The 26456-nt window shown below is 40.5% G+C and overlaps 1 protein-coding gene across 2 annotated transcripts in view; it reads left to right on the forward strand.

The window, feature by feature from the left end:
- The first annotated feature begins 819 nt into the window (after positions 1–819).
- Positions 820–26456, forward strand: part of MTHFD2L (methylenetetrahydrofolate dehydrogenase (NADP+ dependent) 2 like) — an 84423-nt gene continuing 58786 nt past the window's right edge. Inside the window, exons 1-6 of one of the 2 annotated variants that reach the window (XM_080913813.1) lie at positions 820–968; positions 2406–2439; positions 11433–11617; positions 12620–12742; positions 18517–18669; positions 19160–19267. In XM_080913813.1, coding sequence (XP_080769939.1) covers positions 11464–11617; positions 12620–12742; positions 18517–18669; positions 19160–19267 — 538 coding nt within the window. In that variant the 5' untranslated portion in view covers positions 820–968; positions 2406–2439; positions 11433–11463. The remainder of the gene's footprint in view (positions 969–2405; positions 2440–11432; positions 11618–12619; positions 12743–18516; positions 18670–19159; positions 19268–26456) is intronic. The other variant, XM_080913812.1, reaches the window with a different exon arrangement.

The following is a 26456-nucleotide window of genomic DNA, read 5'->3' on the forward strand; positions in this document are numbered from 1 at the left end:
CTCACAAGCACCTGTAATGAGATCTGATGCCCTCTTCTGGTGTGTCTGAAGACAGCAGCAGTGTGCTCATATAATAAATAAATAAATCTTTAAAAAGAGAAAAAACAATCTTTTACACACTGTGAAAAAGTGCTATAATGTCTTGTTGCTAAAATTTTCTTCCATATTTTATTTCTGTGTTTAATTGAGTTCTACCAGCCAGATGATGTTCTTGACAGGATTTTCACAGAACAAGATCTCTAACATCTGGGACTCTCCACATCAAGTTCCCTCAGCCAGAAGGCTGCTCTGAAACAGACCATGCTCCTCACAGCACAGCCGTGGCTGACCTTGGGAGGAATATTTCCTGTTAGCTTTATGGCTGATTTGATTGGATTGTTTTTTTTTCCCCTCTGGCTTTAATGTTTGCTTTCTCAGGGCGGCAAAGTCCCACTGCTTCAAAGGACCATAAACTCTAGGAGTGCAATGGATCTTCTGGAAATCTCAACGGTGCTGCAGGGGCATAGAAATACCAAGGCCATCTTTGCTTCTCCCTCTCTCGGAGTTTCTTTCTCAGTGCTTCCTCAAGTCACACAGGGAGTCAAAAACAAAGACCTGAAAAATGTCACAGCACCAAACTGCGGTGCTTGTAGCCATGGAAACCAGACCAGGAACCAGAGCTGGGCCTCGCGACACAGAGGACGTGCAGTCTGCAGGAGGCTTTCCCTGGACTCCCGCGGCGACAGCCTGCGGGGTCGGAGCCAAGTCACCCGCCACCCCGCGGCCACCCTCGGCGACTCCTCCTCGGGGCTCCGCCCCGCCCCGCGCCCGGAACCCTGCTGAGGGCCCCGGGCGAGCCGCAGAGCTGACCGCGGGACCCCCGGGGGTGGACGGCGAAGCATGGCGACGCGGGCTCGTGGCTTCTCGCTGCTCCGGGGCGGCCTGGGCCGAGGGCCTGCGTGGCGGGGCTTCGGGAGCAGCGGCCGGAGGTAAGAGCCGCGCGCGGGGCGGCCGCGGGGCCTCGGAGGCCCGGGGTGGCCGCGGTGCCGGGCGCTCGGTGAGGGCGGCGGGCATGGGCAGCTCGCTCGCACCCCGGCTTTGTTCCGGCTGGTCTTGGGCGAGCCGGAGCAGGCGCTGTGGACACAGTCGACCAGCGTTTAGGTTTCTGCGTGCCTTTGTCGCCGACTTTGCTGCAGTTCGTCGCTGGCCTCCCCAGCTTGTAGGGTCCTGCCAGCCTTCAGATTTGGTTGCTGGCTGGGCTGCTTCTTCTCCAGTCTGCTGGAGAAGCCAACCTATGGCACAGCAATTCACAGTGTCTTACCCAGGGCCTTCGAGTTCAGAAAAACCTCGTCTGTAAACTTTGAACGCTTCCAGTAATGTTTTCCGCTGTTTTCTTAGTGGCTGGTGACTCGTCCGGTTTATAGTCACTTTGTGTCCCCAAGTAAAGTTAAGCAGGGGTGCTGTGCCCGTAGATGCTGTTTAATTTAAACTAACTTCCCAGCAGACATATTTGGGTATTTAGTCTCGACGTCACTGAAATCTGAAGTGCCTTCTCAGTTTTCACTTCAGAGGTGGGTTGTAGTGACCAGGTCTATGAGGAAAATGTTAGCTCTTCGGTGGTAGCTCCCTTGGAAGAAGAGATTCGGAGGGGTTCTGCTTGCAATCCAGAATGGAAGGGATTATCAGCTAAAGCTATTCTATTTAAACCATTACCCTTGAAATTACAAGTCTTTAGTGCCCCTCTCTAGAGTAAAGGCAGTCCCGTTGTCAGTGTATAAGTTGATTAATGTCCTTCAGCAGTTCGATGCCTCCTTCCCCCCATTTGCTTCATGCCCAATGCCTATTGAAACAACACTAACAACCCCACTATTTGGTTGTAGGCTCATGCTTCACACTCAGAAACATATAGATATTCATCTACTCATGGAGATTTCCCATCCTGTAATTTGTATTTTGTTCTGGTGGCAGGCCTCCGATTTGAACTCTGATACGTACATAGAGAATAAATAAATCAAAACATGTCCACCTTAGAATTAAAGGTACAGTCGGTTTTGTAAGACTATTTTTCAAACTGTGATGATAAAAGACATTACTCCGTGCCTGCCTGCTTTCCGTTCTCTTTGATGCAGGTTACAATCACATAAAAAAGAAGCGCCATTTGTGGTGGTTTTGTTTTTAAGATGGCACTAATCAAGTTTGGATATATATATATATATATATATATATATATATATATATATATATATATATATATATATATATATATATATATAGTTTTTGTTTTTACGGTTCTTTTGGCCTTGACCGCCATACCTTAAGGCAAGGCTGACTGTAAGGACAAGAAACACCAGTACACGGTGTGTCTCGGGTGGGGAGGAATTTGGACAGTGTGTGTGATGTTTATTGGTGTCTCTTTTCTCTTCTAGGACCAGCAGAGAGAAGAGACTCCATCTTCCAGAGGTCGCCACTGTCTGCCTCCCCACACAGTCATCTTTTGTAGTGACACTTCATTTGTCTGGTCCCTCATAGTGACATGTAATGTCACTCCCGTTGGCATGACATTTGAATCGTAGTATTTTTTTAAATTGGAAACTATCCTTGATCACATAGACTCTTTATCTAGTGACATTAACTATTTTAAATTAACTAATTTGTCATGCTTTAGAGCCCTTATGGTCTTAAATGAAGAAGATTGTTGACATTTTTATATTTTTTTGTCTAAATAGACACCTATAAAAATGGAACACACTAAGTACTTTTTTACATGGAGGGTTAGTTTAGTAAGTTGAATTTCAATAAATAATATTTTATACAGCTTAGAAGCTATAAAATTTCATAATATTATTTACTATTCATTTTGCAATAATTTATCCCTTTAAAATTCTTTCTTAGGTATCCTATTCATGCATGAAAATTACAGCTTAGTAACCGAAGGAAATTAATGTAAATACATTTATGTCTTTCTATTTTTCGAAGCTTCTTTTGTTGTGAAAAGAACTCCTATGTGGTCAAAATATTTAAAAAAAACATTCTTGGTGTTTAAATTATTCCTTCCTTGTGATATTATGTGAGGACTTTACAAGTCAGAATTGCTTTGGTTGGTTTAAAACACTGCATAAGTTTGGGGCAAGTGCTTTTCACTGGGAGGGACTTAGCCTAAGCCCTGTGGGGGCCGGAAGGTCACAGACTTTGCACTTTAGCTAATACAGGGCTCAAGGAAGATTTGCAGGTAACCCACACCAGGGGCCGTTCTGCAGGGCTGGTGTACACCACTTCTGTAGCTCAGTGGGATCCCAGGTAGCATTTGCTCCACCCTGATATTGCCTCAGTGGTTTCTCAAGCCATGGATGAGCAGGTTCACTTTTTGCTTTCCCTACAAATCCCTTTTAGCATCAATGACATTTGGGACACCAGCCTATAGCTTTTCCTATTGATTTGCATTTATATTCCACTGGCTTTATAATACTTGCTGCTGATGTAGCATTTTAAACAACCTGTATTTTTGGAGTCAGCAAAAGATCCTAGTTTATGATGTTTAAATATGTTAGAAAGGGTGGTCTCGGCATATCAAATATACGTATTTCTCTGAGACAGGACTCACAACATAACCCTGGCTGGCATGAAACTATATAGGCTGGCTTCAAACTCACAGAGATCTGAATCTCTCTCTGCCTCCTGAGCATTCAGATTAAAGGTACGCATCACTACACCTGGCCAAAATATACTTTCTTAAACTCTAAATATAGCCAGGTTCCTTACTGTTTTCTTAGATCCCCATAATGTAGTATATTTTAATGTAGGACCCCATAGATAGAGTTGAGGGAACCCATGAACCTGGAAGGAAAGTCACTAACATCTGGTTGATTCAGAGTTTTTTTTTTTTCCCTTGTAAATACTGGCAACAAATCACATTAACATTATCGCCAGTCAGTACTTGTAAGGTCACTAACACGCAGACACATTCTAGCGTCACAGTTGATTAAGGTATCACAAAACATCTATACTTTGATGACATGGTGCTTCCTATAAGACTTAACGCCACCCTAGGCTATCTTGATAAAGCCGGTTTTCCCTTTTAACTCTGTGTATTCGCATCTGAAACTGTTCTCCTGAGAATATCCAGGGACTTCTGCAGGTGAAACAGGGCTTCTCAGGGCATCAGATTCTTTTCGGGAGAATGTAAATGATCATGCAATCTGTTTGGTATATAAAAGTATATATTCTTGATAATTACTAATACTCTGGTTTTATTTGAGAGTTCTAAATTGGGAAGGTATAAAACCGACATTGGAACAAATCATACACAACAGACCATGCTTTGCTTTATTGCTTTGTTTAATTACAAATATGTGATTTTTTTTTTATAAATTGCTTCCAGGTTTGAGTGAAGTACTTAAACTTAACTTTCATTAGTATTCATCTACTTTAAAAATATGCCACAGAAGGCACAGGATTATTGTTGTTAGTATTATGTTTATTCTATATCTGACTTTGCCTTGGTTCTTTTGGATATTCTTAACACAAATTTCAAATACCTGTGTTGGTGCCTCAGGGTATGCAGTGATGAAGCGGAACGTGTGAAGACCTTAGAATGGTTTACGATGATATGAGATCTTTTCATCCTAATGCAGTTTGGTGATGCACTAGTTAAAGTTATAATTAAACAGGAGTTTGAAGGGCTTGTCAAGTGTCCAAGTTCAGTGCCGTATTGGTCTTGACTAGGCTCTGGTACCTATGGAGGAATGCGTTAATATTCAAAACATTGGTTTATTGGTCTGCTCAGTTTCATTGCACTCTATACACTGCAGCTGACTATAGTACCATAGTTTAAGAAAATTACAAGTTTTTAAGTCAAACAAATTAGCTCCTAGAAATATGGCTGAGTGTGGGTGGCTCTCCTCCCATATACTGCTCCAGGGTATGTGAATGTCTCTCCATTCTTTAAGAGAACTAGAAAGCAGAACCGTTTCTGTAAAGTAGTCAGGCAACTCTTAGCCTTCCTGTGTAAAATCAGCAGGGAGCGTTCTGACTGTATACACAAGTTAATTCTGGTTCTTTGGAAGCAGCTGTGTAGTTTGTCTGTGGACCAGGCTTATACCCAATCATCTGGTTTCCTTTGAGTAACTTATTGCATAGGCCTGCTTTTACTGCTTTTACAAATCCCCTTGCCTTCTGCGGTGACTTACTGCTTACTAATAAAGTCACATTCAGCAACCAGCTCAGTCACAGGAGAGGCCGTGGGAAGAGTGACTTCTTGCCTTCCCTGGGTGCTGACTGTGATGTTTCCATAAATTCGGGAAATCGCATCCAAGCAAGCTATCACAGGTGTGCTGTGAGGGCCATGTCTAAGGGGTCAAGTTAGGGGTACTTTTGATGTGAGCCAGTGACCACAAAAAGTTTCTGATAGATAAAAAGAATTTTAAAATTGTGAAAAATTATACACTTAGAATAATTGTTGTCCTGGAAACATGTTATGTGACGTATGAAATAGTATCTTAAGAATGTTTTCAGTAATATTTTAAGAAATATTTATATAGTAAAGCAAATTTTTCATATAAACTTTTAGAATTAGTAAGATTGAATAGTTACTCTTAGTATTTATGACAAATCTGAATGACTTTCACAATTATGCCTTTTTAAATACCGATACTTAGATTTTTCTGAGAAAAGCTAAGCATATACTTAAGTTTAAAAATGTCTTGCCATATTTTATAAGTTTTAACCTTAAGTGTTTTCTTTTGCCAAGTAGTAATAACTTTAGTTTAAAATTTATTTCACCCACAGATATTAAAGTGCTGCTAAGCTGAGGACAAACGTGTAAATCAAACAGTTTCAACCTTACTTTATTTCGTATTGAAATAGAAAGATATCTGTGTTTATATAAATTCACAGGTGAAGCTTGTCTCCTTTTGGAGTGTCTTTGCACCACAATCCCTGAGATACAGTCATCATGGAAGAGGAGGTGGGAGGAGTGGAGGGAGGGGAATCTTTATTCAGATTATATTGTATGAGGAGAGAATATATGTTTAATAAGAGGGGAAAAAACAAAAAGATAAAATCAACCATCACAATAATTGTTCGATTTTAGAACAGCTTTGTCATATTTAGATGTAGTAAAACCTTTTTCAACTGTATTTTTAAGTTTAAAGGCATAATCTACATGAAAATATTAACCTCACTCATTCAATACTTTTTTACATAAATTGGAGCATTTACACTGGGGTTATAGTAGTCTGCATTTCTCCATACTTTCACTTCCCATGGCTGCAGTTCCCTGAAAACATTCAATGAGAAATCCCAGAGATAAGGGTGCTTCAAACAGCTCATGGTTCTACACACTCCGCTTTCATTTGTTCAGAACGCTTGCTGTTCGTGTGACCTGCACGTTGTTCATTCAGAAGCAGCCTCGTGTTATAAGTTGTGCTATGGTGGTGTTTGTGTTCACATATGTAAAGAATGTGAGATTATGATGTCAGAATCTGGTGGGGGATGGGATACTGGATAGGTGTTCACATTTACTAAGGCTGTGTAAACAAAGAAAACAAAATGACTGTTTCAAAAACAACTCTAAGGAGTGAGGAATCTATTCTTAACCCTTCCATAAGCCAGAAGTCTGATATTAGGTTATGGTGGCACCATGCTTTCTCTCCCCATCTCTGGGTTAACTTCTCTATGACATCAAAGGCACAGCTACTTAAATTGAGGAGTTAACATATTCTTTTTTTTAATGAAGAGACAGATCAATGCACCATGTAATTTCAAAATTATGTGCACATTGAATTATGATTTAATTAGTTTAGCTCGTTGTTTTATGGTTGAGAAATGAACATTACCTTGATAGCAATGCCAGTTGATGGTCATCCAATTAGACAGTGGAGCGAGGCTGGTTCACACACCCAAGCTTAAGGTCTGTCTTGGTAGATGCAGGCAACACAGTGACTCCTGTGTGCTTAATGAATACTTGGTCCAGGTATTTGCTCACCTAAGAACTCTAACAAGGCCCACTTAGGATCTCTTGGTGAGTTGGCTAGTGGAAGGATTCTCTATTTAAGCAAGTTTGTAAAATTGAAATGGCCACCCCCAGCATTAAATTTACATACACCACAGATAACTACAGCAATGCGTCATCAGCTGAGCAACAGAATGATAGCTCCTCTTTATTTTGTCTCAGTGACAGCATTTGAAATAGCCTAAGCTCAGCAAGCTACAGAAAACACACAAAAACAACACACCTAAGTGGAACCAGAGACATGAAAATAAAAATCAGAAGCTTAGAAAGAGAAAACCTAAAAACAAAAACCTGCATGAGCTCAAAGACAGGTTCCTTGCATTTGCCCCATTAGAGTCACAAAAGAGAAAATGAAGAAAAATTTTCAATCTTATGGTCCTATACATACAGCACTCCTTAAGTGATCCAAAGTACAAATTATAGAAATCTCCAGACAGAAAATGAAAATAACTTAAACCTTAAAGAAATGAGAGAAAACCCTTAAATGTGGAAAGAAATAGAGAAAGGCCAAAGACCCACGCATAGACAGGCACCCAGGACAGGCTTTCACAAAGATTTTGAAAGCAAGAAAAACAAGTCATTTTATTCAAAGGAACTCTTGATGAAGCTATTAGCAAAAATGAGTAAGGGAGAGAGGAAGGACTGAAGGATTCATGTATAATCAAGAAGCAACGTGGCTGTTGCAAATCCTTATTTATTATTAAAAGTCAGACCACGAAGTACCTTAAATAGCAAAACAGCATTGATCTTAATGTAGAGTACTAATATAGTAACCAACATAATGCTATACATAGGTGTGAGGATCAACTGATGCAATATGGTGCCTGGTAGTAAACCAATCATTTATAGTCAACAGAGTGAACAGCTCACCAGAAACCTTAGCATAGGGCTAAAATCATTCTTAGGAGAAATGTGTAACTATGAATGTTTGGATTAAAACATCAATATGACCTCAAATAAACAATCCAATGATGCACCTCAAGAGTTTAGGAAAACAACAATCTAAACTCAAAAAAGCAGTAAATAACAAGAAGCAATGACACACTGGAAATTAAATGGATGAAAGACAGGACCAGCTGGAAAACCCTTAGCCTAAGTAACAAACGGGAAGCAAGAACGAAGACCAAGATTAATAACAACAGAGATGTGGTGGGGGGGGGTACTGTAGATGTCAAGGTATCTCAAGAATTATTACATCATATTACAAACAACTGGATAATGCAGAAGAAATGTATGGATTCTTAGACACCTATGACCTACCAAAGTTAAATCAAGGAGAAACAAAAATACTAAACAGGACCGGAAGAGCCATTGAGATTGAAACAGTAATAAAAAGTCTCCTAACAAAATTGCAGGGCCAGGTAGACCCACTGCAAAATTCTCCCAAACCTTTAAGGGAGAACTAATGTCAATGCTGTCTTAAACTGTTACATAAAATAGAAAGGGACAGAACACAGAAAATTCATCCACAAAGCCAAATTTGCTCAAAGAAACAGCAATATGAGGAAGGAAACTGTAGGTCAGTTTCCCTGGTGCACAAAGATGTGGTTGATATACAGGTGAGGGCAGGCACAAGATAAGGCAAGGCCTGTGATTGGACACTGAAGAAGTCAGGTGGAGACAGAGTTTTGGAAAGGAGGAGAGAAGCTAAGAGAGGGAGAAGCCAAGATGGAGGAAGAAGAGGGTGGTCCATCTCTATATGGGTTTGGATAGCCACAGATAGCTATAAATGTCTTAATAGTGATGGATTATTATGGCGTGATTTATCTTGTCTAGGTGGGCAGATTGTAGCATATCAATTGGCTCTGAGTGTATTGTGCGGATGTTGTGTGAGTACGAATTCACTGATATAAACCTGATTGATGAATTACAAGCTTCTAGAGTTTTGATTTTTGTTGGGCTATTGGGAAATGTGACAATAACCACAGGACACAGTTGCAGGGAATGAGAGCAGAGCTCTCATCAGGAAGCCACGGGAGGGTGGCCACTGTCTGGGACAGAGAGTATAGCAGGAGGTAGTGTGGTGCAGAGTTCTCAGCAGAGAGCCAGCCGGGATAGGGAGGCTAGCCTTGGGGACATTGAGACCGCCAGGGACAGAGTAGCTGGGGATAGTGTGGTGTGGGGCAGGGGACTGTTTGTCTGCATTTTAAAAATTATTATTTAATGCTACACAAAGACATAAAATTTTTCCAAAAAAAAAACTAGGTAAAATGAATTCAAGAATACATTAAGATTACATCAAGACCAAACTGGTTTCATTCCAGGGAAGCAAGTTGAATTCAATGGATGATAATCAATATGTATAATATTTTCTGTATGACTGTATTCATATCCTTAAGAAGGGAAAACCATGTGATCATTTTAGTTAATGCAGGAAAATCCATTTTAATTTTTCTCCATGATATAGTTATGAGTGAAATAGAACCTACCTTAACATATTGAAGATTACACATTTCAAAGCCATAGGTAATATGCTGAATATGGAAATAACTTCTAGTCTTTTAGATTATACAATAAGATAAGAGCATCTATTCCTTCAACTCTCACTCAATATAGTGTTCTCAATCTTAGTTAGGCTTATAAGAGATAGAGGGACAGAGATAAGGAAGGAAGAAATCACATTTCCCCTATTTGCAAATATCACTTTATACTTAAAAGACCCTAAAACAACTGACATGTACTTTTACCAAACTAATAGAGTACAAAATCAATGCTGAAAAATCGGAAGCTTTTTCTGCATACCAGTAGTCAACTTGCCAAAAGCAGAAACCAGAAAAATCAAATTTATAATAGGTTTTTTTAAAAGTAACTCAAAAAAAATCTTGACATGTAAGACCTCCAGGAAGGGTGGAACAGTGAAGAAAGAATTTGAAAACATTGGAAGATGGAAAACTCTTCCAGGCTCATATGTTAGCAGATGTAATATTATGAAAACAGTTATATTAACCCCAAACAATCTGCCCTTCAGTAGCTTAATGTCAGTTTTCACTGAACTATCCAACTGTGTAGATCCATGTGGTAGTGCAAGACCCTGAGTAGTAAAAGCAATTCCTATGCAAAAGAGCGATGCTGGAGGTATCACAATACCTCGTCTCAAATTATATTCAGAGCTGTAACGACAAAAACAATGCAGGCACAATAGCAGACATGTAGACTAGGAAAATAGAATACAAGACATAAACCCACGCAGGCACTACCATCAAAAACAAACACTCTAGAAGAGTCAGCCTCTTTAGCAAAGGGTAGTGCGAAAACTAGATTCCTACGTTTCTCACCCAGAATAAAAATCAGTTTAAAAAAAGCAATCAAAGACCTCAATGTGAGAAAGCCTTTAAACTTAAATTATGAAACTTAAGTGTCTCTGAGATCAGTTCTAGCTCAGTTCCTCCAAGTCCTGAGCTAACACAGATGGTGTCTTCAGCAAAAGAATCTTATCTTCAAGTTTTAATAGACAATGGGCAACAGAAAAGGACTCTGTTACTTTTGAAGGGAGGCTTTGCACATCTGGTACTAGGGGCTTTGTTGGAGAGTGTATGACTTTGAGAGGAAGGGTTTATTGCTCTAAGTGGTATAACTTCATTTAAATTATTTATGTATGCATATATATTATATGTACTCTTATATAGTATATATTTTTAGTTGAACAGAAAATATTTTTCCTTGAGGTTCTTTATCCCATTCCCTCTTTTCCCCCCTGGTTGCCTTCCTCTCTTTCCCCGAGTTAAGAGCCTCCTGTTTTTCTAATGCCTCTCTTTATGGAGTCTGTGCCATCCTGTGTCCCTTTTCAACACTTCCTTCACCATGATCCTTTGATGCATCCCTTGTTTCTTTGGTAGTACACATCACCTAAATAAGACCTGCACAATGACTCTAACAGTGGACATGCCAGTGTGGATGGGAGAATTTCATAAGTCCTAGAGGAAGGCAATTGATAACTCCACGAGAAGGAAATCAGTCTTCTCTAGGGATGATCCCCATTGTAGGTTACCCAGCATCAAGTGGTCGGTTCTAAATACACAACACTGAACAACTGAACACAGACACACACACACACACACACACACACACACACACACACACACACACACACACACATATATGTCAGGAGTAGCTAGAAAAGTTAAAGTTTAGATGTTCACAGTAGTTTTTATTTTAGATATCTTTGCCTACATGCATGGCTGTGTACCACATGTGTGCAGTGCCTGTGGAGACCACAAGAGGGCAAGTACTCCTCTGGAAGTGGAGTTATGGTCAGTTGTGAGGCATCATGTGTGCTCTGGGAACTGAACCCGATTGTTCCTTTGCAAGAGTAACGGGCTCTCTTAACTACTCGGCCATCTTAGCCGTCGCCACAGGTGTTTTGAACCTTCCTGTACCTTATTCTTCAGTTGAATGTTTCACATTGGCTTTTTTAGTGTTATACACAGTGCTTTGTTTCCTACAGACATGAAGCCATTATCATCTCAGGAACTGAAATGGCCAAACAGATCCAGAAAGAAATTCAGCAAGGTGTGGAATCATGGATTGCTCTCGGGAACAGGAGGCCTCACCTCAGTATCATCTTAGTGGGCGATAACCCAGCAAGCCACACCTACGTCAGGAATAAGATAAAAGCTGCTTCTGCTGTAGGTAGGTATGTGTGTCAGCTGCAATTGTCACTAAACGTTTCTGATATTACATGCACTGGCTGGCTTTGTGTGTCAACTTGACAGAAGCTGGAGTTTTCACAGAGTAAGGAGCCTTCCTTGAAGAAATGCCTCCATGAGGTCCAGCTGAAAGACATTTTCTCAAAAGTGATCAAGGGGGGAGGGCCCAGCCCTTTCTGTGTGGTGCCATCCCTGGGCTGGTAGACCTGGGTTCTATAAGAAAGCAGGCTGAGCAAGCCAGGGGGAGTAATACAGTAAGTAATACAGCATCCCTTCATGGTCTCTGCATCAGGTTCCTGTCCTGCTTGAGTTCTAGTCCTGACTTCCTCTGGTGATGAACAAGCGATATGGAAGTGTAAGCTGAATAAACCCTTTCCTCCCCAACTTTTTTCTTGGCCATGATGTTTGTGTAGGTATAGAAACCCTGACCAAGACATCACATAAGGTTATACAATTATGAGTAATGGTTATTCAATAAGCACCATTCACATAACATGGATTGTTATTATTATTACAGATATTCAATTATCAATTACTAAAGCTTAGGTGAATTTTTTTTTTTTTTTTTTTTTTTTTTTACTGTTTTCATGTTTCCTGAGGAAGTTTTTCAGTGTTATTTTATAGTTTATGGGTGAGGCTCTAGGCCTCTTCGCATTTAAAGAACCTGAATGTTTACCACATTTGCTTTAACTGAATGCTAAGCCTCACTGATTTCCTGTTTCCGTGGCCTCTTCAAGTCTACTATGAGCCAGCATCACAAATCAGCCCCAACTGTTCCCTGCAGTAGCAGCCAAACAGTGCACAGCAATCAGGAGAGAAGCCATGTACGGCAAAGAAGTCCCTCCTCCTGGGGATAGGAACAGAGACTTGGCATAAGGACTTTCTCCTTCCAGTGGGGCAGGCACAGTTACTCACTGGAGAAGAGTCCTTTAATGGAAAAGCCACAGGGTACTCAAGTGACTTTCTCTGCTTGGTTTTCCTCCAGGCATCTGCAGTGAGCTCATCATAAAGCCCAAGAATGTTTCCCAGGAGGAACTTTTGGATATCACTGATCAACTGAACAGGGACCCGAGGGTCAGCGGTATATTGGTTCAGCTGCCTCTTCCAGGTACAGGTGCTCTCTGTATGTCTGGGCTGGGCGGGAGAAGAGGCACGGGACACAGCATGTAATAAAACACGGTTAGAAGCAGACCGACTACCTCCTTAGCACCCTAGCGGTAGCTCACAGTTCCTTAACGATTTATCCTTTCAAGATGAAAAACTAAATGGGGAATTCAGGTACGTGGGGGACATACCTGTCTGTACAGCAGGGCATAGCTGCAGCAGGCCATGATCCTAAAAACCACAGGAAAAACAAAACAACAACAGGGAAATTTAGCAATTTCTTTTGTGTCTCTCAAACATTTTGGTCAAGTGTTAAAAACTATCTTATCGTGGTTTGAAGGTATATTAGAAAATACAAAGTAGCAAGACTAATATGGATTATCTTTTAAAGCATTAGACACAAGAATTAAAGTATTTGGCTTTTTGTTGGTTTATTGTTTTTTTTTTTTAAATAAAAGCACATCAGGAGGGCCGGTGACCAACACTTGACTGTTGCATGACTGGTGAGCTTAAGAGACAACAGCATTTACATCGATACAGTTAGTGTAACACATGTCTCAGAGGTTAAAATTTAGGAAGCTTGAGAGCCAGTGCTTTAAAACATTACCAAATCAGAAGAGATTGTAGGTGGGAATGTAGGTGCTGAGGTGGGAGAGGGAGGTTGGGAGAGGAAGCACCTTCATGGAGGCAATGGGAGGGGGAGGGGATAACATCTGAAGTGTAAATGCAGAGAATATCCAATAAAACACTCATTAAAAAAAAAGTATCCCACCGAGAAAAATGGTCCCACAGATGATGCTGCAGACGCATCCTGGTAAAGCTGATGCAGGGTCACATCTCCTGCTTTTCAAACTGGGAAAGGACCAAATGTACGGGTACTCTATGTTGCTGGGAAATGAGATTCTAGGATGATAGGGAGTTTACCAGCCTTAAAAATCTGTCCAAATTATTCGGCAAAACTTGACAATTGCTTAGCTCATGCCCAAATGGTGGAAAGTCTGGTTTAAGTGCCACCCATCCTCTCAGAGTTTGCTTCACTGGAAAGATGGAAGCACCAAGGCACCTGCCTCCCAAAACCACTGCAAAACTACAGCAGTCAAAGCATCGTGGTAACCAGCATGTCAGCAAAGCAGACTGCACACAGTGGATGACCCCGCCCATGGCCAAGTGTATCTGTCAGAATTTCTATGAATAGACCTGGAGAAACCATGCTCTCACCAAGAAATGGTATGGGTGAAGACATACATATCCAAACGTAATTAGATTTTCATATCACCCGTAAGTGCAAAATTACCTAAAATTATATTAAGCACTTAAATGAAACTGTAAACTACGAAAGGAAAATTCAGAGAGTGTTTTAGCGTTTGGTCTGGACTATTATTTCCTGCTGTGACACCACCAACCCCCAAATGCAAGGACAGTGAGACAATTGCACATTTCAAACTGATTTACAGTAAGAAGTCAGCAGCGGAGTGATGGGCCGCACTAAGAGTTGGAGAAAATGTGAGCCGTGAGCATCTCATAATAGGCTAACATTCAAAATGAAGACACGTTCATCCACCCAAACAGCAGGAAAACGGTCATGTTAAGCATGTTGAAGGATCTGTGTGCGAAACAAACCACATCTGGACAGTATTGAATATATCAAACTAGGCCAGCCTAGGTTACATAGTGAGGTCATGCCATAAACACAGAAACAAACAAACATTTCCAACCCCCAGAAACACTCTGTATGATGGTGTTTATAGGGGACTGGGGAGTGTGTTTGAAGCATTAGCCAAGGAACTTAACACTTTGGTTAGATATGATAAAGGACTTCCAGAGACCTATTGGACAACAACATGGATAGTGATAATGTATTGCCACAAAACAGGTCTAGTATTCTTACCACACAAAAACAAGTACATAATATGTTGTTTAGATTTAGGTAGCTATTACATAAAGTGTAAATGTGACAGAACATCATATTATATACTACAAATATATGTGTATATGTATATATATATTATAATTTAAAAATGTTTTAGACTATATATCCTTTGTCAGAGTTTCTATATATCTTTTGTCAGACATTATATTTAGTTTGCTCTAACAAAATCAAACACACATACACAGGCAGCCTTTGTGACATTTATTTGGCGACTTTGTTATTAACAGCCAGTAGATGGCACTGGATACCTATCTGTTGGACAGACAAACTGCTTGAGTTCCCCAAGTAAGAAACAGTAAATGGGAGAGAGGTTTGGGAAAAGGTACTTTTCTAAATACAAAACCAATAATATGTATGTAAAACACCAGTGGTCAGCATTCCCTGGACTGATCTTTGTTGTTATGAAGATTTTACATTTATTACTCCAGTTTGAATCTTTACAGGAACCCTGGGGAGCGGAGCTATTATTTATGTGTATTCCGTGATAAGAATGTGGAGGTTAAGTTCCTTCCCTCTGGCTAACAGAATTTATTCCAGGTGGACTAGTCCCCCCCATGCTAGTGCTTTACCACAGTCAAAACACTTCCAGGATATCCGTATAAGCTGATCACACTGTCCATGTCTGACGTGTATGTATTCATGTTACTGCGTTAAACATTCAGAGAGACAGTAGGGATGGAAAGGCACACTTAATCATGAAATTGTCTGGAGTTGAATCTTGACCCCTAGTCACCCCTGTGCGCCATTCTCCCCATCTGGAAAGTCAAGACATTGCTGCTTCCTACGGGGTTTGGCACATTCAAATAAAATAACCAGCAGAAAGGATGACTTGCCACGGGAATATTAATTTAAAATTCTGGTCTATCACATGTGTAGGAACATCAGTCTGATGTCCTCTTCCACCACTGGATCTTTTAGATTTAGGTTTTCAGAAAAGGCGCCAGAAGAGTAAGAGGTGCGGAACCAGGGTGAAATCAAAAGCAGGTTAGAACAGGAACGGAGGCGGCTTCATAGGTAGGTTATTTGATTAAGGGGTAGATACAGGTTATTGTCACGGTGTTCATTTTCGGTGGCAGATTTGGATATACCTAGTTCATTGTGGAGAATGATGAATTCTCTGAAGCTTGGGTATTTGGGAATCGATATTGTGGCCGGCTTAGTTAGCTAAGTATCTGCTGTGCAAATGTGACGATCTGTTTGGGTCCCTGGCACCCGTGTGAAAACATGGTCAAGGCAGTGCCTGCCTTTAACACTGGCATCGGTGTGCAGAGGCGGGAGGTCCTCCAGCCTGCTCACTAGCTCATCTCACCAAATCTGTGTGCCTTTGTTTACTGGCACTCCAGTCCAAACGCTCAGGAGAGGAGTGAGACTCCTCAGGTTAGCCTTTGGCTTCCACACACATGAACACATACATATATGTACAACACATACACAAGCTCGCACACACACACACACAATACAGTAAAAAATATTAACAATAGTAAATTATGTCATAAACTGTGAGTTATCGTTAGTTCATTTTAAGATTCATTTCAAAGGAAAAATATTATTTCTAAAAGAAAATTTTGCTTCAAATAATTTTGACGAGGTTTTTATGGTCCCATCCTCGCAATGTTGTCTATCTACTTTAAAACTTTTTAAAGTAACATTTTTCTTTTTTTTTTTAAATGAGAAAGAACAAAAAAGGGTAGACAACAGTCTTGTAAATGGAGTGTAGTACCTCTAGGTGGCAGCACTGAGCAAGTATATTTTAACACTATCGCTACAATTTTGTGGGGATCATACAATAAATCCCCGAGACCATTGGTGTCTTTGAGGGATTGGTTGGTTTCTGTAACCATTAATGTGTCTTTCCTTCATACCCATGTGGAAAACATCACAAGAGAATGATTTTTCTGGCCAAGTTCATGGACATAACTGTTTTAAGACTTCTCAAAACAAACAAGCAAAACCTTCAAATTCGGGAATTTAAAACAAACAAACAAAACAAAAACCTATTGTAGTTTTCTGCTTTTCTTCCTACCCTTTGATTTTTGCTTTATCATCTGTTTTTGAGTCTATTCACCTAGAAATACGATTTGTATGGTGTATATTTCTTTTTTAAAAACGAAATTATATTATATATACATAATACACACACTATACATATATATAAATATATACAAAACATATACAAGAATATATATACAATACTAAATGAAGTTAGCAGGTTGCATTTACACACACACACACACACACACACACACACACACACTACAATTACGGTAGAGGCTGTAAACCCGAGAGGCACAGGTCTGGGTGTGAGGTCAGAGGGAAGAGAAGGGAGCTGATATAAAAACAGTACACAAGAGAATTTTAAAATAACTTAACTAAAAAAATTAGAATATGTGTATGCATAGTCCCTGTCTCTAGTCCTCTGTATTATTAATCTAATCTGCAAAAAAACTGTCCAGACAAGTTAGGGGAGAAGGATAGTTTAAAAAAAAAATTGGTCTAAATTACTGATCCAGAGACCTGGGCTTGGCGTGCGAGGCCCCCAAAGCAGCATTTCTTTCTACTGTGGGTTTAAGTTTTATTGGGGAGAAATGCTTTTGGACTCTTCTTTTATCAACTATATACTGCTTTGAAGGTCGTAACGTTTGACATAAATCACCACATATAGTGATTCAGAGGCAGAGGACTTGGGCAAACATAACTTTCCCCGACCTCTTCAGAGGAACATGGCCTTGTTCGAGGTCCAGGTGCACAACTGCTCACACCAGAGAATCAGGAAGGCTCAGAGAGAGCTTCGCAGGATGTGAAGGCTGGTACGTCCCCAGAAACCTGAGCAGAGGAAGTTTGCAGATGTGTGGAGAAAGCACTCCACACCTTCAGTGGTCTGGGGCAGTGGCCCTCAATCCGCGGGTGCCACCATGTGGTCCTAAGACCATCAGAAGACAGAGATACTTACACTCCATTTGTAACAGTAGTAAAATTACAGTTAGGAAGCATAAAATGAAAATCACTGTATGGTTGGGGGGGAGGGTCACCACAGCATGAAGAAATGTATTAAAGTGTCAGAGAATTTGGAAGACTGAGAACCAGTGGCCTAGACGACCCTACCCACCCCATTTTCAACCTTCACAATGGACTCAAATTGGGGTGGGGTTGCTCAGTGGTTAGGCTTGCTTCCCACTCTTCTTCTGCTCCTCTCTTCTCAATGCTGTAGCAATAATGGATGATATTTGGGCAAGCAGGCACCCGGTAGATATTATCTGATATTATCTGTCTTGCTTTTTTTTTTTAAATGTAGCATCCAGAGAATATTTATTTGACATTGCAGTTAAGTAGGCGCGCATGGGGGAGGGGGGTTTCTGTGAAAATGCCTGCACCAGGTTGACATCCCAGCTCTGGATTTTGTTTGATGTGTCAGAGCTGTAACCCTGTTTCCGCTTCAGTCCTTGCTATTAGGGGCTAGCCAAAGATTTTTGGCAGAATTTAAACAGCACATTTGGGTTATCCCCTGTGGCTTTCTCCCTTACCCTGTGTTAATCTTCAGCGTTTAAATTTAACAGAAGTCTATTAGTGGAAATATCTTGTGGTGGAGAAAAGTGGATTCAAACCCCCTTAAACCCGCAAGCATGTTGGGGCAAAGACTTGTACCTACTTGCTGCTGCATTCCCATAGAAGTGTTCAATTCCAGACAATTCACTAGTCCCACTGCCCTAAGGCCTTGGTAGCCCACGCCCTGGATGTAGCCAGTCTCTTGAGTGGGATTGTAAGGGACCCAGCTAGACACCCCATTTCTGGTTCTCTAGCTCTCACACGGGCACACATTTTAAAGGTGATCAATCGTATTGACTTTTCAGACCACGTGGACGAGAGGACAATATCCAATGGAATTGCTCCAGAAAAAGATGTTGATGGCTTTCACATTATCAATATCGGAAGACTGTGCCTGGACCAGCATTCGCTGATCCCCGCCACTGCCAGCGCCGTTTGGGAAATCGTCAAAAGAGCAGGTTGGTCTCCTGAGTGTGTGGGAAACCAGTATCATCTGCAGATGAGCCTTGGGAGCCTTGATTGGGTAGAGCTGCCTCTGCTTAATTCTGCCTCTTTCGGTCACGTGGAGTGTGTGAGCCTTCCACTCTATGTATCCCAGTCTCGCTAAAAGTCCAATCTGTCATTTGTGCTTAATACTGTCGTATAAACTTCTGGTGTAATTAGCAGTTAGTATATTTTAGGACTGTACACTTCATGGGAAACTTGCTATTTAAAAGGATCTTAATGGCAACTTGAGACTTTTTGTGGTTTTTAAATGAGGACATAATGTGAGAGGAAATGGCAAACCCAAGATGCATTAAGAGAAATATTTATAAATAATCCATGGAAGGCACGCTATAGACGGGCATGAAATCCACACTTAATTAGAAGTTTTTACAGAAGGCTTTTCACATACTCACCTCGCCGGTTGTTGTTAGTCATGCACTTAAACAGACTGTATTTTTATAGGCATTGAGACATTTGGGAAAAACGTGGTGGTGGCGGGCCGATCCAAGAACGTGGGCATGCCGATCGCCTTGATGATGCACTCGGACAGCGAGCACGAACGCCCCGGAGGTGAGTGCCGGTCTCTGCAGCGCATGCCACGTGTGAAAGCCTGGTTGCAGAGGAACTGCTGATGTCACAGTTACCGCCTTGCTACTGTGATAAAATACCATGGCCAAAGTGGCCGTGGAAGAGCTTTTCTCAGGCTTACGGTTCAGAGGGGCAGAGGTCACCATGGTGGAGGGGAGCAGCCGCTGAGAGTTCACATCCCTAGCAGTAAGCACCAGGTGGAAAACCGAAGGGCTGGAGGCTTTTGAAACTTCAAAACCCATTGAGGTACATCCCTCAACAGGCCACGCCCCTTAATCATTCCTCAAGGAGTCACACCAACCGGAGGCCAAGTATTCAAATGTATTAGCCTATCAGAGCTAGCCTAATTCACACCACCACTGCTGAAAAGATGTGAGCCCTTTGGCCTATTTCTTTTGCGTAACTTTTCCTTTCCCCTCCCTCTGGTGGGTAGTGGGATAGAAGGGAGGTTAGTGCATTGAAGAACACTTACTAAAGTAGGTTTTAAGAAATATCAGCCTACAGTTGGGTGTTGAGTAGTAAAATGGTTTAGTACATCACAAGACCACTGGTTAGTTCCCTTCACAGAAAGGGACATGGGCCTTCGGGCTCCTAGCTGACCAAGTATTGAGCTGCGGTAATAGTGACAACTCAGCACAAAAAGCCAGGAAGACTTCCGGACAGGAAGGTGGGAATGCTCTGCGTTCTTCCGGGGCTGCCGCCCAGCGCTCCCAGGACCTTGTTCTCTGCTGTCTAATTCCTAGCGCTGAGCAGATCCACAGTGAGGACGACTGACCAGGTAGAAAGGATATTTTGCAAAAGACAAGGGGCGTTGCTCACAGTTTGCCTCAGCCAATGCTGTGGCAGGGACAGAAGGCTATTCAGACCAAGGTCATGGTTTCCGTAGAAGCAGCTGATAGGCTGTGTGCCAGCGATGCCCCTGGGACCTTTATTGAGCATGCCTCCTGTGCAGGACCTTTTGCCTAAGCTTTATACAGTGAGCACTGGTTTCCTTAATTGTAACGAGAGGGGCATACTTTAAAAAATGCCCACACATGTACACTGCCAAACAGTGTAAAATGCCCTCACATGTACACTGCCAAACAGTGTAAAATGTCCTCACATGTACACTGCCAAACAGTGTAAAATGCCCTCACATGTACACTGCCAAACAGTGTAAAATGCCCTCACATGTACACTGCCAAACAGTGTAAAATGCCCTCACATGTACACTGCCATACAGTGTAAAATGCCCTCACATGTACACTGCCATACAGTGTAAAATGCCCTCACATGTACACTGCCATACAAAGGTGTATAGGGATTCATTTTTTTTTAGAGGATTATTAATCATGTTGAATTTTAGTTTCCTGATATCAGTTTTTGACAAGTTTTCTCTCACGGTATTGACTGTCATAATTCGCATAAAAAGATTTGAAAACCATAAAGCCCCATGAAAAGAGAACACAACGCTAACTTATCTAAAGCGATGGACAGCACGCATTTGCTGTCCTAACATCCAGGAAGCAGAAGCAGGGTCAGCCTGGTCTATGTAAGTGAGATCTAGGCCAGCCTGAGCTACTTAGTGAGACATTGTCTCAAAAGAAATTATAGGTGAATAAGGAGGAGAACAGGTGGCCTTTGGATACTTTCTGTTTCTGTTTCAAGAATCTGTTACAGGAAACTAATGCATGTGTATGGATCGCAGTGACTCAGGGCTTTGGTAGTGACTCCAGGCAGTTGTCCGAGCATCTTCTCTCCAAGGCTTCCTTCCTCCCGGCTCACTCTTCCCTTCCAGTCCCTCTTACTGTCTGCCCTTCTCCCAGGTGTACAATTTTGGTGGATGATGGATGTCATGTAATAGTTTTATGTTAAGCAAGGTAAGACCAGAAGGACCTACTATCTTTTCATGGAAACTCTGATCAAAAGCAACAAGCCATGCCTCCTCACGCCTCTGAAGCACCATGTTGAGCCCCTATGACCTTCATTGGCCAGTTTCCCCTTAGAGATGTCATTGTCCTTGTCTGTAAGAAATGCATAGCATTAGCATCTCCCTTCCACAGTTATTGTGAAAAGTAAAGGGGGGGGGTGAGTTTTATTTAACAAAGCACTAGTTACAGCAGGTTTGAGGAGTTAGTGCCTGGCACACAGTGGGTTACATAAGTTGTCTCAATTATTTCTAAGTTAAGAACCTATAACTCCCCCCCCCCCACATGGTTACAAAAGAAGCCCCAAGGTCACAGAGGTTTGCTTCTTTGACTTTAATTTGAGATTTAGTTTCTTTTCCTGATGAGATTTATTTTTGATTTTTAAAATCATACTTAGGGTTTTTTTTTTTTTTTTGTAAGAATTTGGGCAGATTCTGTTTATGAAGGTTTATAAAGCCCCAGTTAGATATCTGATATCATAATATTCCAATATTGCTTGACAGCAGCTCTTTCTTGTAGGCTTCTGTATGTTATGTGTTAATTTCTTGTCATATTTCAATTATGCATTGTTTATAAGGTACCCTAGAAAATCCATCCCCCTTTAATCCAAATCAAGTAAAATATCAAAGTAAACACAAGTGATGGTGGTAGTTGTTTGAGTTTTGCGGCAGAAGAGGATGCTGGCAGAGCACAGGCCAAGGAATGGTACAGAACTCACACCATGGAGCTAATCTCATGCAAGGCACTTACTGAGAGGGAGGGGTGAAAGGCTGCCTTGGAGTGGGAACAAGAGAGAGGGAAAGAGAGAGACAGACAGACAGAGACCAGAGAAAGGCACACAGAGAGACAGAGAGCAGGCTGTGACCCTGTAAACTTTTTAAAGGGTACATGAGTCCCAGCAGCCGTGGAAATGTTGCGTGTGTGGCTAGTGATGATGTGGCTGTTGGCTCTGTCCCTGAAGGTGGGCTGGGCAGACCTGGTTTCTAACAGTAATGATTTTTGAGAAGGGGATTATGGAATTAAAACCGATTACTTTAAAAAAACATTTTATATTTGTTCAATGAAATCTCTCCACTTTAATGAATGCTAAAAATGAAATACATTTGGAATTGTTACAATGTTGCTTACATGCTACACTTTACAATGTTAACCTCACCTTTGTTATAGTGGTACCTTGCAGCCCTTATAATAATTACTGTATCCTAAAGGTAAAAAATTATAGTAAAAATGACATTGAAGGTTTGTTACATGGTTGGTGTTTAACATTACACATTTAATAGAAGCATTGTGACATATATCATTACTATAGTGAGCTGTAGCATGTGCTTACTGAATATCTGGAGTCTGTGGGAAAGCTAGTGTTTATTCAGTCTTCGCCCGGTAGAGCAGTAATTACATGCAGTGTTAGCTGATGGAGATAATGAAGGGGGATTAGCTGCAAATCCAAATCTATAGAACTTGTTCTAATGACACAGCATTGAGCATTTAGCACACAGTGTGCTGTTTTACCAAAAGACACCGAAAAGCCTAATCATTCAAATTTATCTCAAAGGCAAAAACATTTTCACTATAATAATAATAATAATAATAATAATAATAATACTGTCACTTCATTTAATCTGTTTCTGTTCCTAGCTCACTTTAAGTTCTGATATTTAAAGCACAAAGCTGAAATACTTTGTAAGAAAAATCTTTTCCTTTATTTGGGGCTTGAACTATTCAACATTAAGAATGTCCTTAAATCTCTAAGTACAAAAGTGGAACTGTCTGGGGGAGGGGAGTGGGAAGGGTGGAGGGAGGGGAGAAACTGCAGTTAGAAAGTCTACATACATTTTATGTATGTAAATACATTTGATGAGAGAAAAAAGAAAGAAGAAAAAGAAAACAGAAAAAACAAATTGAAGAAAGGCAGGAAAGGAGGGAGAGAGGGAGGAAGGAAGGAAGGAAAGAGAGAGAGAGAGAGAGAGAGAGAGAGAGAGAGAGAGAGAGAGAGAGAGAGAGAGAGAGAGAGAGAGAGAGAGAGAGAGAGAGAATGGAAAGGAATTCTGGATAGCGCCGCCTGCTACCGAGCACAGGTACTGCAGGCCTAGGGGAGCATAGACTGACAGTCTCTGTGTAAGTGATGCCAGGGAGCATGGCAGGAAAGTACAGAGATGAGCAAACATCCTGCACTGGTTATATGGTGTCCAGTCAGATAGCCTGGCCTGTTAATGTGCTTCTTGCTCACTTTCTTTGAGATGTCCTATGTGGAAATCCACAGGTTTTTTGCTAACCCGCTGTCTTGGTTAGAGCTCCCATTGCTGTGAGGAAACACCATTATCAAAACCCTCACTTCTCAGAGCTCAGACTGAGCCTCACACTTCAGATCTCCATCTCGAGGCTCCATGACTCAGAACACCAGCTCTGCCCTAGACTTATGGTTACACTCAACGTTTCACAGGCTCCATACATGCTTCACACTCCATCTGTGAACCTTACTACTGACCATTGCTTTGCCCATAGTGTCCTCTAAGGGCACATGTGGTAACGATTTTCTCCCTGGGCAGACTGAAGGAGCAGTGAAGAGAGAGTGAAGAGAACTTTGAAGGCAGAACTTATTGGGAAGCTGTTGGCTGCACATTCTCAGGGAGAACTCTGGAACCCTGGGTTCCCTGTGTTCCTTCACTTCTGGTAAAAAGTAGATCTGTGAGAACATCTACCACATGCCCAGGACAAGGAGGCTGTCTGATTGCGGGCTAAAACTTCTAAACTTATGATCCCAAATATTTTCTCTCAAATATTTGTATAGCAATGCTTATACGTGTAGAATTATTTTAGAACTTTCATGTTTTCCATAATAATTTTATAATAAACTAGATGCTTGTCTCCAAAAGATGTACTTTTGTTGTTGTTGTTTTTTGTTTTTTTTGTTTTTTTTTTAGCAGACATAGAAGAATGGTCATTATTGTGGGGCTTTCAGCCTGGGAACATGATTGTCTGTCAAATACCTCTGTATAACTTATGTCTTTTGGTATTGTTCTAGGGAATTTTATATCACATAGATTTTATACATTCCTGGTCATGGTACATTTTGATTAACTATTACAATGTGGCCTTCTTCCATTTGTCTTCTAACATATTGCTATATATAATGTATTTATGTTTGCATATTCATTCTTATTGATAACCCAATACATTTTCTTGATATTTTAATAGTCTGACAATTGCTGCATTTATTTATTAAATAAATCTAAATCTTATATTCATTTGTCTTTTTTGTTATTGTATTTTATATTTATATAACTTTTAACAAGTTATACAGATGGTTGATTAAATTTTCTGGGTTTTGTTTTGTTGATACAGTAACTTTGGCCTATTATCTCTTAGAAATTGCTTTATATTTATTTTGTTGGATTTAATACAAACTTCTTTATTATAAGGATTTCTAGAAATTGTATAGTACTGTTCAGTATTTTCTTTTTAATCCATTAATGCTTTGAAATGATTTTTTAAAATTTCCAGTGGAAAGATCTTTTATGTCAATAATAATCACTTTACTAGCTGGGGTCCTGGATAAATATTTTACATGATATAATTATCTGCTTTGATTTGATGAAAATGTGTTACCCAAAATAATAGCATCTAGAAAGGTTGTTTAGGTAATGTGATAGTTTGAGTAGGTTCTGTGCCTATAGACTCCCGGCATTTGAATGTTTGGTCCACAGGAAGTGACACTATTAGGAGGTGTGGCCTTGTTGGAGGAAGTGTGTCACTGTAGGGCTGGGCTTTGAGGTCGACTATGCTCAAGCTCCACCCAATGTAGAAAGGAGTCTCCTTATTGCTTATGGATCAAGATGTAGAACTGATCATAGAACAAAATGTAGAACTCTCAGCTTCTCTTACACCATATCTGCCTGGACACTGCCATGTTCCTACCTTGATGATAATGGACTGAACCTCTGACCTGTGAGTTAGCCCCAAATAAATGGTCATGGTGTCCTTCCACAGCAATGAAAATCTAAACCAAGATAGGTTCATAAACATATTATTTATTTTCAGTTGAATAAGTTATAATCATATGAAGTTCATTGTATTTATGTTTCATGTGTTATGAACTGAAAAGGGTGTATTAAATTCAGCAACTACAATGTATTTCTATGTATATCATATGTAGCTTCTGCTTTATGAATTGCATTTCTTCTTATTTATTTGTTAATTATACATTTATGTTCACTAGAATTCATTTAATTCATTATATCAATTTCTTTATTACTTATGTTTATATTCACTGAGTATCCCATTCTGTCCTCTTGTAGTCCCTTTTTTTTTCCTTTGTGTTTCTTCCTCTTTCAAATAAGGTTTTGGATAAGGCTTTCCTGTGTATCCCAGGCCAGCCTTAAACTAGTTATGTAGCCTAGGATAGCCTCAATTTAGAAATTTCCTGCCTCTGTCTCCCGAGTGCCGGAATTAGTCATAAAATATCAGCTACCTTTACCCTCTTTCCTCTTTTTTTTTTTTTTTTTTTTGAGACAGGGACTGTCTACATAGCCCTGGCTGTTCTGGAACTCATTCTGTGAGAGACGGACCATGAACTCAAAGATCCTCCTGCCTCTGCCTCCCAAATATTGGGATTAAAGGCTTCTGCCACCACACCCAGCCTTTGCCTTTGATTTCTAATTTATATACTTTTGTCTCATTTAATATGGAATTTCTCCCTCTGTTATCTTGTATAGGTCACAAAGTTTTTTAAAATTTATTTTTATGGTAAATACATATGGTCAGAATTATGAATGCACTTCCTATTGTTTGTTTTTGTTTTGTTTTTAATATTTTCTGCCTCTATTTTTTAGCATTTAAGATCTTTATTATCTCAAAAATTACAATACATAGTAGATTTAATTCTTTATTTTTGTGTAGTATCTATGGATTGATAAAAATGTTCCCACCCTGTTTCAGTTTTTGTTTCTTACCTGATATCTATTGATATAAAGTCACCTTTAAGGATATTTATATTTCGAAATATATGCCTGCGTTGTTGGCTAATCAGCTTTTAAGAGGACTTGTTGATCTCATTATTATATATGAATAACCAGCGGACTTTCCCTTCCCTTTTTAGTCTACCATTGTACTGCATTCTTTCTACATAATCTAAGCAGAGTGGATAGCATTTACATGTGTCCGTGACCTGAGTCAGTTTTCTGCTGCTAAGGTAGAATTCCACAGGCAGGTGATCTGTTAAGAGTGGAGATCATTTATTTACAGATCTGAAGCTCAAGTGTTACACG

Source organism: Micromys minutus (assembly GCF_963924665.1).
Source record: "Micromys minutus genome assembly, chromosome: 1".
Classification (NCBI taxonomy): Eukaryota; Metazoa; Chordata; class Mammalia; order Rodentia; family Muridae; genus Micromys; species Micromys minutus.